The 13,063-nt window shown below is 50.0% G+C and overlaps 1 protein-coding gene across 4 annotated transcripts in view; it reads left to right on the top strand.

Annotated features, from left to right (window-relative positions):
• Positions 1-9,573, top strand: part of FAM107A (family with sequence similarity 107 member A) — an 82,641-nt gene extending 73,068 nt beyond the window's left edge. For all 4 annotated transcript variants that reach the window (XM_036870014.1, XM_036870012.1, XM_036870013.1 and 1 more), the window contains 3 exons: positions 4,524-4,698; positions 6,517-6,673; positions 7,162-9,573. In XM_036870014.1, the coding sequence (XP_036725909.1) occupies positions 4,529-4,698; positions 6,517-6,673; positions 7,162-7,269 (435 nt within the window). In that variant the 5' untranslated portion in view covers positions 4,524-4,528 and the 3' untranslated portion in view covers positions 7,270-9,573. The remainder of the gene's footprint in view (positions 1-4,523; positions 4,699-6,516; positions 6,674-7,161) is intronic.
• The last annotated feature ends 3,490 nt before the right edge of the window (positions 9,574-13,063 follow it).

The raw sequence follows: 13,063 nt of genomic DNA, 5'->3' as shown, positions 1-13,063 counted from the left end.
TTCTACTCTGCCATCTTGTCTCCACCCCCTTGGGGAGTTTTTTAAAATCCCGAAGGCCAGGCTGTCTCCCAGGCCAATTAAATCAGAATCCCAGGGTAGGACTCAGACATTGGTATTTTTTAAACTCCCTCTGATGATGTCAGTATGCAGCCAGGGTTAAAAATCCACTGATTTAACTAGTACAGTTTTTAAGGAAAATGAGAATGCTCAATCCAAGACTAGAAGTTGGATACTTTAATAGTGCTTATTAATAACGGCTAACGAGGTGGCCCCACTCATAGTTTCATCTATAGGAGTGAGGCCCTGGAGTTGTTCAGTGCACAACCTGCCTCGCTGTATGTGGCAGCTCTAGTAGCCAGCACTTTCTGCGTCCTCGACTCAGTGCTAGGCACTTACTTGCCAAGCACCATGCAAGTATCACCTCCTTCGTTTTGTAACAACCTCATGAAGAAGGGTGCTGATCAAGAGCAGCTGTCACACCTACTCAACGCTGCTGTTCTAGAGGAAGCAGCCGCACACAATAAGTAACGAGTGGGTATGGCTTTGTTCCAAAGGGGTTGGATTTGACCCAAAGACTATAGTTTTTGGACTCCTGCTGCAGAGGATAGGTACACTTGCCCATGGTTAGGAACGGGCTGAGCCAACATTCAATCCAGATTCTAATGGCTCCAACATTTTTCTGCCTTTCTTTGACAACCAGTGAAGGACATTCATTAGCTACTCAACTTTCTCCTCAATTGATCTTCTTCCCTGCCAGCTCTTCCTTGGGGCGTTCACCTTTTTCTTTTCAGAGATGACCTTACGCTCACCTTACCTCACGTCTTTGCCCCATCACGGCCACCTCCCCAAAAGTCTTGGATCTCTGAGGACACCCCAGCAGCCTGAGAGACCTGGCCAGAGCAGCCCTGAGAATGGACCCCTCCTCTGCTCAGGGGGCTCAGCTGACCCCCAGGAGAGCCCGATTTTCCTGGCCTAGCTCCTGTGCTTTGTTGAGCAGCCTCTTTTATTCCAACACCTATGTGAGGCTCTTCTACATGGAGGCCTCTTTTAATTAAATTAAAGGCAGGAAGGTTGGCTCAGCACTATCTAAACCCTGGGGGCCACACACACACATCCATGGATCGCACATGTGTTTACTGGAGTTTAGAACACTAACTGGCAAGGGCAGCAGTCTTCCCAACTTGCAGCTCTGAGCTGAAGAACCGGCCACATCCTTCAGGATTCCTGCCTCAGTGACCACACCACCCTGGTCTCAGCAAATCATCATCTGCCACACCTCACCAATGATTTTTTTTTTTTTTTTTTTAAAATAAGCCTAGAGCAGATCCTTGAACCAGAGCTGGTCATTGATTGGACCTGGGGTGCAGGACTGGCTACCTAATTTGCAGGGCCCAGTGCAAAATGAAAACGCAGGACCCCCTTGTAAGCACGATCCTGTGTGGTCCCTGCTGGGCTGAGGACTGGCCCCGGGGTGGCCAACTCATTATTGGCTTGCTGATGACCTTTGAAGTGAAGGTCCGCAGCCTGGCCAATCAGATGTTTTTCCTCTGGAATTTAATGGGAAAGACAGAGGCTGCCCATTGGAAGTAAAAGAAACCAAAGTCATATCAGAAATTCCCAAAACCTGCTCACAGTTTTTCCCCCACACAGTAGTGAGAATGACCTTCTTAAAATCAAATCAGAGGCGATCTTTCCCCAACTTGAAACCACCCGTCCACCCTCACTCCATGCTCTCCCCCTGTCACTCCCTCACGCCACTCCAGACACACTATGCCTTTTTGTTTCCTGAACAGACTAAGCTTGTTTAAGGTACATGAGTCACACATGCTGTTCCCTCTGCCCCACACAGGCTCCCTCTTCCTTCTCAACCGTCAGATCTTAAAGGTCACCTCCCAGAGAGGCCCTCTTGCTGCACCTGGCTGAAGGAGGGTCCTCCGGTTAGTCTCTATCCTAGCGCCGCCCGCCCCCCCCCCGCCCAATTCCCTGCGCGGGCTCCTCGTGATTTGCAATCATTTATTTTTGTTGGTTTGTGTACATGTTTGCTGTCTGCCTCCCTAGCAGAATGTCAGCTCTGTGGGAGTGGGAGCCTTGCCTGTTTAGTTCATCTCTGTCTACCACCATACCTGACAGATTATAGAAACTCTAACATATGGTAGGATGAATGAATAATTGTATGATTGTGTACTTTCTCAATGGCCATTCCTGTTATGCAGGAGCTCTTGGTTTTGTGGACCTGTTTTGTATCTGGCCACACTTGAATTTCCTCATTAGTTCCAAAAGCTTTTCTGTTAATCCATTTGGGAATTCTGGGTACATATAGTGATATCTTATGCAAATATTAATTCTGGCCTCTCCTTTCCTAAAGTTATATAATTTATTTCTGTTTCCTGCCTCATTGCTTTGGCAACATACAGTTAGTTGTTTTAAAGATGGTGTGACTGATGAAAATTATGAAGCTTTGGAAGGTTTGGGGCACACAGGAATTAAGGGCAGGATGACTAGCCAAGGAGCTGAAGCAGTTAGTGTGGTGTGATAATGGCCTGGGTAAGATGAGAGCTGAGCACATAGGAAGAAAAGAGTGTAGCTAAGAATTACTCAGATAAAGGATTGGTGAGACTTGGTAATGGGAAAAGGCAGTGGAAGGGGGAAAAATTCCCCAAACTCCAATCTGAATCAAGATATTCTAACGCACTGGCTCCCAGTCAACTTAATCTCAGACTAAGAAAATATCCACATTTTTAAAGGAGGAGGGAGTTGATATAACCAACTGTTTATTTTGTCAAGTGCCCATTTTTAACTAACTACTAAACCCTATCACAATCATTTTTTAAGGACCAAAAAATTAAGAAAGATATAACCTGAAAAACAGCCTTATGAAAAAAGAAGAGAAAATTAATTAGAATTCTCATTTTAGAAGTAGTTTTGAGAATGGGAATTCAAGAAAGAAAATTAGCAACCCTGTCTCTAGGCTCTGACACTTAATTATTATAAGATATTTTGGATGTAGCAAGATTAACACTTTTCTCAGTTTACACAGCATCTTTACAAACGGGGTCTCACTTAATCCTCCTAACAGCACCCTGCAGTAGGTAATAATAGAAATACCAAACACGTGTCTGGAGTGCTACCATTTGCAAAGCATCATCTCCCCTTTGATGCCCACATTCCCTGATGCCCACATTCCCTAACATGTTACCTTGCAATCTGCACCCTATCAAACCCCCTCCTCCTGTGTTTTCCAACCCCACTGACCTATTACCCACTTCCAGGTTCTTGCACAGACCACCAACCCTGTCTAGTTTACTTGGAGAACTCCTGTTCATCAAGCAGAGAATGGCTTTCATCCTCTTCCCAGTGGGAGGGAAGAAGTGAGGGTCTGTCCACAGGCAACATGGTGGTTGGTGGTTTTTAAGAGGGAGACTAGAGCCTGATGTATGCAGTGGGGACACAGCCCCTCAGTTGCATCATGGAAACCACATGCTTTAAAGCACTGGTTCCCTAAGACCAACCTCCCTGAGCATCAGTTTTCTCATCTGTACAACCTCAAAGCTTTTATTATCAATTGCCAACAAATATTTATTGAGTGCCTACTATATAACAGACCAGACACTGCCAACGCCTAGTGTATAGTAGAGGCTCAACCTCAGAAAAGCGGGACTCATGAAGGGAGCAGAGCCAATGCCTAAATTTTCACTCTAAATACTACATGCAGCTAATGGCCAGGCTGTGTCACCCTCTTGAGACTTTCTCTTAAAAATCCCCACCCCCACTCCCACCCTCACCCTTGTACTTGCTTCGGGGCATTTCAAGGATATGGAGCCAACTTGGAGAGTAGTGGGCCCTTCTGCCTGAATTTCAAGTGCACTGACAAATTTCAAGCTACTGTGGAGGAAATGAGGCCATCAAGAAGTCAGACATCTGCACTAAAGATGACAACCATCCCTTTGTAATTAGACATGGCAGTCCTGGGATTTCATACCCTCCTCTTTGATCTGGAGAAAGTGAAAAGCTGGACATGTCCATGAGGAAATTTGGAACTACGGATAGGGAAGTTGCACAATAAGGGGTGATATTTTCTTTTGATTACTGCATTTATCCAAATTATCCCTAACAAGTACATATTGCTCTTTTTAAATATCTTTTCTTTTTCTGATACAAGCTCAACGAGAAACAGAATTCCTTTTATAGGAGGGAAAAAATTTTTTTCAAAGTCAGGCCAAAAACATTTGCACGCGTCAACCCATACACTTTGTGACCCCACTTTTAGGGGTCAAGAAAAGTAGCACTTTTCTATAACCCACTTTACAGCCATCATCTCCAGTCCTTCCAACTCTGCGCACAGGCTCAATTATTTCCATCTCACGAATGAGGAAACCAAGGCTCGGAAAGGCAAGTAGCTTGCCCAGGGCCGCACAGTAAGCTGAGATCCATCTAACACCAAAACCCTTGCCCTTCAGCTGTGCCCACGAGAATGGGTGAGACTGTGGGCCCAGCTCTGACCAACTCCCCTGTCACTTCTACAGCCTCCATGTACTCGGAGATCCAGAGGGAGCGGGCGGACATCGGAGGCCTGATGGCCCGGCCAGAATACAGAGAGTGGAACCCGGAGCTCATCAAGCCCAAGAAGCTGCTGAACCCCGTGAAGGCCTCCCGGAGCCACCAGGAACTGCACCGAGAGCTGCTCATGAACCACAGAAGGTGGGAGTGGAGCTCGGCTGCCTCAGGCCTGCTGAGGTGTGGGGAAGTGCCCCTCATGAAAGGCAGGCCTGGTAGTCATCCTGGGGCCCCTAGAGGCTGAGGCGGTCAAAGGGTGCCCCACACGGGCACCAGCAGACACTGTGAAGGTCCAAAAGCCCTGTTCTCCCACCCAGCTCCCCACCTGTGGCTGCCCTCCACGTGCATTTACCATGTGCGAGGCACTGTGCCCAGACTTGGGGCTACAAGAAGGAATGGGACCCAGTTCCTGCCCTCACAGAGGAGATGGATGCATAACCAGGTGGTAGGATGGGTGCTTGGACGGGGGCATAAATGGGCCTGTGACCCCAGAGGAGCCGCCAGGCAGGGTTCCAAGATAGCATCACTTCCTCCATGAGGTCAAGGCCCGAAGGGTGGGCACAAGTCAGCCAGCTTAGGAGGGGGACATTGGCCGGTAGAAGCAAGTGTGTTCCCAGCAGATGGATAAGCATGTGCGAATGGACAGGAGACAGGAGTAGCTCAGAGTGGCTGGAGCAAAGATTGTAAGGTAGGCCAGAAGAGACGTGGACCTGTGAAGGGTCTCAAGCAGGGGTGTCACAGTCGTGGAGGGGGTATGAGTGGAGCAGGGAGGCCAGGAGCATGCAATGAGCAAGGCAGGCTTGAGGCATCAGGGCTGGGACTGGATTATTGAGAGGGATTGTGGGGAAGGGGAGAGGGAGGCTGAGCTTTCCACCCCTCCGAGGCCAGAGCACCAAGATGAAGGCCACAGTGCCTTTGAAGCTCCCTCTACTGGCCGTTTTTGGTGTTGGCGCTGGCTGTGATTTTCCTTCTTGTTTTCAGTGGTCTGCAACAGACCTTCCCCAGATCTCATTTTGCATCCTCCGTGTTGTGCCCACCCCCTCCTCTTAGTCACAGTAGTCTCTCTGTATCCACAGGGAGTTGGTTCCAGAACCCCCCACAGAACCCCAAATCCACAGATGCTCCAGTCCCTTATGTATTTAAAATGGCATAGTACAGCCAGCCCTCGGTATCCACGGATTCAGCCAACCACTGATTTGATCCGCGGAAACAAAGGGCTGACTGTGTATTATAAGTATTTTCTCAGGTTGCCTTTTAGAGTCATCCCATTTAAAATCACCACAATTAAACAAAAGCCTAAAGACAAATCAGGGGAAATATTTGCAATATAAATGATAAAAATATATACGTATCTCTTATAAATTCATAAGGAAAAAATGAACAAAAGATAGGTATGGTTAGGTCGCAAAAGAAGAAATGCAAGTAGCTGGCAAACATCTCCAAGGCTGGTCCATGTGACTAGCAATCAAAGAAACAAAGGAAAACCAGATATTTTTTGCCTACCAGATTCTCAAATACAAAAAGATCGGGTAGTGACAATAGGGAGAAACAGATGCTCTTGTATACTGTCGACGGAAGTATAAAGTGGATAATCTTTTCTAAGGAACAAGACGGGAATATGTATCCAAAATCTTTTAAAAGCGCCTGACCCAGCAACTCTACCTCTAGAAACTTATCCTGAGAAAATAACCAGTAATATCATAAAACCTGGCCTCTGAACTTAGACAGGCGTAGGTGCAAATCCTCATTCAGTCCCTTCCTAGCTGTGACTTGGACCGGCGTCTTAAATCCTAGGAGACTCGCTTCCCTTCCCTGTATAATGAGACAGTAATGGTTTCACCTCCCCGGGCTAGCAAGAGGATTGCACGATGTAATGGTATAGGTTGATGTCTGCGCAGGGTGTAGCCCTGGGTGGGGAGAAGTTGGGGGTCTCCTAACAAACCCCTCCTCCCGCCACCCCAGGGGCCTGGGTGTGGACAGCAAGCCGGAGCTGCAGCGTGTCCTGGAGCACCGCCGGCGGAACCAGCTCATCAAGAAGAAGAAGGAGGAACTGGAGGCCAAGCGCTTGCAGTGCCCCTTTGAGCAGGAGCTCCTGAAACGGCAGCAGCGGCTGAACCAGGTGGGTGGGGGCCCCCAGACCCGGCCCACGCCGCCTCCAAGACTGTCTCCTGGTCCAGGGAGGAGCTCTGCATGCGGCCACGGCTGACCACAAGGTTGAGCAAAATGAGGACGGCACCAGGGGTTCACCCCTGGCCTGAGTCCTCACCCTGCCACTCCCTTTGCTGTGTGACTTTGGGCCAGTGGCTTCCTCTCTCTGAACCTGTTTCCTCATGGGCCCAATCTATTGCCTGCTGATTCTGATTGCCTTCTCTCAACTGCCCTGTGAGCTCGGTGGCGTTCCCATTTTAGAAACGAGGTTAGCAATCTGAACCAGGCTTCACGGGGAGAAAAGTCTCATGCTCTGTTCCCCCCAGCTACCGGCCTGGGGGCAAAACTGATCCCGGTTCTGTTTCCCCAGAGACGACCCTTGGTCCAAACCCAGTGGCTTTTGAGAATGGGAATTCCCCTAGCCCAGCCACTTCACATCTCTGTTTCTCTCTCCTGCAGCTGGAAAAACCACCAGAAAAGGAAGAGGACCATGCCCCCGAATTTATTAAAGTCAGGGAAAACCTGCGCAGAATCACCACCCTGACCAGTGAAGAGAGAGCGCTTTAGAGCCGGCTGCTGGAGCTCCAGCGCCCCCTGCAGCCCGCCCCTGGTCCCCACACCTTCCTGCAGCCCTGCTGTAGCCGGCAGCCCTGGGCCCCTGGTCTTGACACATCTGTGATGTTCACACTCGCTTCTGTAAAATGCGTCGTCCCAGAGGGCCGCCCTCCCCCCAGCCCCCCGAAGATGGGGGCTCCTGAGCGCCCAGCCTTTTCGTTCTGAGTACTCATCCCTCCTGCTCCAAGAAGAAGCCACTGCTGGGAAAACTTTCACCAGGCACCTCTCCCTGAGGGGGCTTCTGAGCTCTGCCAAGATTTTTCTGGCAGAGTTGAGAAGGGACAGGGGCCTCTCTGGCTGGACAAGCCATCCGTTCTGCCCAGGCCCCATGGGGCCCTGCTTCTCTGGGCAGCCCAGCTCCCAGGTCTCCGAGAACTTCCCTGCCTGGGGCGGTCTCTGCAGCCCGGTGTGGGGCAGCTCGGCGGAGCACCCCGGGACGCCTGCTCTGCAAGCCGCCTGCGGGGAGGACGGGTCTGTCTAACGACGACAGCTTTTTTCTCAGACTCTGCCAGCCTTTCCCCACCCCCATGCCTTTATTTTCTCCTCTCCAGGCCCTGTAACCACACCTAGCCAGGGCTGCAGCCTTTCCGCTCCTGGACGGCTAGAACAGTGCTTCTCAAACTTCACGGTGCCTATAAATTACTGGGGATCTTGCTAAAAGACCAGCTTTTGGGTCAGTAGATTTGGGGTGAGGGCTGAGATTCTCATTGCTAAGAAGCTCCTAGACTGCTGGGCTGCGGCCCACACTGTACTCGGCAAGGCTGGAGCGTCCAGGGGTGGCCAATATTGGAAACATCCCTGAGGCCGTCTCTGCCCCACAGCCCCAAAGGGCTCCTTATTTTCCACCCACCCCAGGGACCTCAGGCCTGGGAAGGCTCTTGCCTAGCAAATTGTGTTGGTTATGTGACCAGAAATGTATGTAATCGCCAATCTGCATTTCTTAACACACTGATGCAATTCTAGCCAAAGACTCCCACAAAACTTTTCTTTTAAACCTTTTCCCGAAGCCTATGAAGAGCAAATATAAAGTGATTTCCAATAGGCTTCTGAAAATATAAGAAACGGTTTGAAGACCCTACAGCCACCCTTCCAAACTGGTCCCATTGAGGAGTCCCCGTTTCCAGCCTCTGTACCTGGGACCCACCCCCTATTTGGTTTCCATCATCACCTGGGCCAGCTCCAGTGAATTCACCCATTCTTCCTCAAAACGCCCTTCCCAACACGAGACCAAATGCTTCAACCTTTTGCTCCTATCCCATATTTAAAGATTTAGAGACTAAACCAGGCCTGTTTGTCCCCTGAAATCCCTGCCTCTGGCATTTGTAAACCGATCATTCAAGGTAGCAGGGCAGTGCTAGAGAAGCATTTCCTTTCACGCCCCAAGACTGCCAGAAAGAGCTTCCGCTGGGATGCCCTTTGATACTTGGACCAAAGGTGGGAGGAAAGGGATCATCCTGGTCTTATGCCTCATTGGGTGGTTGGAGAGTGACCAGAGACATCATCCTTTTCCTGTGGGGGGCGGCGGCTCTAAAAGTCTCTCAAATGTGACAGTCTTAGTGAGAAGATGGTAATACTGTTTTAAATGTCTGCCAGGTGAGAGAAATGCTAAAAATGCACAGTCCCTAAATAAAGACCACCCCTTCCCCAAAGAAGTTGTCCCCCGTGTGTTGTTCAGACAGGAGAAGCAAGACTGAGTAGGATGAAGTAGGCCCCTCCAAGGGAATGCTTGGGATTTCACTCTGTGGGCCCCACAGGTGCTCCACAGAGGTGGCAAATCATGGAGACAAAGCCCCAGAAGTAGAAGGAAACTCAAGTACCATGTCGTCCATGGAGCCATGGCAGACACCCTTGTTCACTCCCCAGTGGTCAGCCCCAACTCCTTCTCTCCAGCCATCTCCCATTGTAGAGGCTGTAAATACAGAGTCTCACTGTTACAGCCTCCTTTACAGCTTGGGGTGACCATGTGACCAGGTATGGCCAGTGAAATTTAAGACAAAGCCTATAGGGAGGGGCTCCTAGGAAAGCTTATGTTTTTCTGATAAAAGAGACAGACTGGGTAACAACTCCCTGCTCCTCCCTTCTTCCTACCTTGATGATGGGATGCCTGGAGCCACAGCAGCCATCTTGCTACAATGAGAAAATGGCCAAGAGAATTTCAGAAACATTGACCTGTCATCATTTGACCACGCCAATGCCAGCAGCCATCCTCCTCCAGAATTCTTGTAAATAAAAATAAAACCCTCTTGTTTAAGCCATTGCTGGTTGGTCTCTCTTCCCTGCAGCCAAAAGCATTCCTAACTGACACAGAAGGCCAACGCTGCTGCCCAGAATTACCTGCAGACTGTACTGAAAAGCCAAATTCCTCTTTGCCACCAGAAACCTACTGGATCAGGATCCCCAGCAACAGTGCCCAGGATCTGTTTGTCTACACTTTTTCCATATAGCCTACACGGCACCAGTCTGAGAACTGGTATTTGGGCATCGCTAATTCACACGTCATTCAGTAAGTATTTGTTGAGTGTCTGCTCTGTGCCAGGAAACATGCCACGTGCTGGGGGCACAGTGGGAAATAAAACATCTGCATCATTGCAGTGGCCTCCTGCTACTGTTCTCCCTGTTCTGCCCCTGCCCCCTACAGCCTATTCTCAACAGAGCAGTCAAAATGTTAAGATGTTAAAAATCCTGTTAAAATCTAAGGCAGATCTGTCACTCGTCTGGCTCCCAATAGAGTCGTTCCTGTGACCTAGAAGGTCCTATGCGTCCAGCTCTCTTAACCTCGGCCCTACTTCCCACTGCTCTCCTCTTCCTCATGCAGCTCAAGCCAGCCCAGCCTCACACCCACCAGGCATGTGCCCCCCGCCCCCCGGCCTTTTCACCTGCTATTTCCTGGCCGGGAGTGTTCTTCCCTCACAGAGCCGCACAGTTCGCTCCCTTGCTTTCTTCAGGTCTTTTTCATGCTCTTTCTAAACCAGGTCCCCTTGGTCACCCCTCCTAAAATCTCATCATCTACACTCTTCCTGTCCCTTCTTTCCCTGCCTTATTTTTCCTCCTTACCACTTATCACCATCTAACATATATTTTACTTATTTATCTTGTGTGTCTCTCCTAACAATAATGTCAGCTCCATGAGGGCAGAGATTTTTGTCTGTCTTGTTTACGGCTGAATCCCAAATGGCCTTCCTCCTTCCTGCTTCCCTGCCAGCAAGTGGCCTAGCCTGTGCCATGCTGGCAGCTAGGCCCCAGGGAAAAGAATCCCAGCCCCATCCCACTCACGGTTTTGAGAAAAGGCATTGGCCACTTGGGGCATAGGGCACATAGCAGGTGCTCACTAAATGTTTGTTGAATGAATGAGTGAATGAGAAACCCCTTCTCCCTCTTCTTCTTTCTGCAATACATCCAGCCTCTTCCCAGGTTCAGCCCCTCTCATCACCATCACTCACTTGAATCCTTCCTCTACAATGTTGACCCTGGCCCAGAGGTGTCAGTTTGGTCCAGAAGCTTTCCTTTAGCCTCTTGGGCTTTTGTCAGTATTCCTGGGCCCTACTAGCACTTGTGCCTTCAGAACTCATACTGGAGCTGCACGGCTCGTACACACCACATTCCAGGCATCCAGAGAGTTAGCTCATCCCTGAAGGCAGAGGTCAGGCCACCACCCAGTCCTGGAGACCCTGGAGAAGGACGAGGCTGCAGCAGTAGCTCTGATGGCAGACCCTGCCCTAAACGGGGAGCCAACAGCAGCAAGCCCTGTTCTTGCTGAGGCCACACTCTCTCACACCCACCAGACCACAAGTCCTGGTCTGGGTTTGGAGACACCCTCTTCAAAGGCAAACCAGCACTAAATACAAAACCTGGGAGAGAGACAGAACTCAGGAGGAGAAGGGACACTCCCTCCCTGGTTCTGCAGTGTGTGCTCCAAGGGAGCTTTTGCAGGCCAACCTCACCACGCTTGAGATTATCCAAATTCCAAGCCTCATGAAAACAGGGACCCCTTCTGACTCTGCTGACCTTTACCACTCCCAGCCAGGACTCTGCACATAGTAGGTGTTCAAAAAAGTTGTGAATGGGTATCAGTAATGATCACTGCATTTATGGAGAGCCAGCAATGTCACCACTCATAACAATCTGGTATCATCCTCCCCATTTTGCAGATGAAGAAACCAAGGCTCAGGTAAACTAAAGGACTTGCCAGAAGTCACAAAACAATTCCTGGGGAGAGATGAGATTCACACAGAGCCGTCTGTCTGCAAAGTCTACATTTTTTCCACCAGAGCCAGGCTGTGCTCTTAGAAAGGGCTCCTAGGAGGTCCCTATGCCATCCTAACCTTTTGACACAAGATTCAGGAACCTATCTCACCTTCCTTTTGTCCAGCTGAACTTGAGGGATTTGGCTTCCACCCATAAACACAGATGCAGGCCATCATAGACTGACATGAGTCCTGGGGTGAGGAATATCTACACACTATAGACGCAGGCCATCATAGACTGACATGACTCCTGGGGTGAGGAATATCTACACACTATAGACATGGCCCCGTCCCCAGTATCACACCCCTATCCCCAAAGCCAACCAGTCTCTGGAGCCAACCAACGGGTTAAAATCTACCATCATGGGGACTTCCCTGGTGTCACAGTGGTTAAGAATCCGCCTGCCAATGCAGGGGACACGGGTTCAAGCCCTGGTCCAGGAAGATCCCACATGCCACGGAGCAACTAAGCCCATGCGCCACAACTACTAAGCCTGCGCTCTAGAGCCCACAAGCCACAACTACTGAGCCTGCATACCACAACTACTGAAGCCCATGCGCCTAGAGCCCATGCTCCACAACAAGAGAAGCCACCGCAATGAGAGAAGCCCACGCACCACAACGAAGAGTAGCCCCCGCTCGCCGCAACTAGAGAAAGCCCATGCACAGCAACAAAGACCCAACGCAACCAAAAATAAATTAATTTTAAAAAATAAATAAATAAATTTTAAAAAATCTACCATCACAGCAGGACTCCTGCCCCCTTGCAGAACTGGACCTGCGGCTGAGCAGTGGCCTAAACCATTTGATGTTCCATGGCTCCCAAAGACCCATCAAACCCAACCACCCTGCTCCCACCAGGGCCTTGTTTTATGGCGCCCCCTTGTGCTGGGCCTCATGAGAACAGAGCCCTTACATCCCAGTGGCTGCTGTCCTCATCTCAGCCCATCACAGTTACTGGAGTTGATGATTGGCTGGTACTCGCCCAGAGAGGACACGGGGCTGGGCTTGTTTTCCAAATCTGGCCCTCTCATTAAGTGTGCCCATCCACTTCCCAGAAAGGACCTGCAAAGAGAGATGAGCCCAGGGAGGGACCCTGGCAACTCTCCTGGGCTGCCTGGCAACGGCTAAGCTAGCCAGGGTTCCCCCCTCCAAGGAAGGGCTTCCCATGGGACCAAGGCAGCTAGCGCACCCTTTTGTGTGCCTGAACTAAACTGTTCATTTCCCCCTGCAAGGTCAGTAGCAGGCTTGCCGTGTAAAGAGTTAATTCTGTGCCCGGATCTGGATTCAAGCCCCACCTCTGCCAATCACTCCTTGTCACAAGTCTGGGCAACTTGCTGAACCACATTTTCCACATCTGTGACATAGGTAATGATATCTGTTCTTACTGAACATTTAGTGTCTGTGCCAGGGACTGGCCTAAATACTTTGTATGAATTCTCTCGTTTCAGCCCCAAGGACTGTCATTACCTCTGTTTTACAGATGGAGAATCCGAGGTTTA

Source organism: Balaenoptera musculus, chromosome 11, assembly GCF_009873245.2.
Source record: "Balaenoptera musculus isolate JJ_BM4_2016_0621 chromosome 11, mBalMus1.pri.v3, whole genome shotgun sequence".
Classification (NCBI taxonomy): Eukaryota; Metazoa; Chordata; class Mammalia; order Artiodactyla; family Balaenopteridae; genus Balaenoptera; species Balaenoptera musculus.
This window is presented reverse-complemented; position numbering and strand designations above follow the sequence as displayed.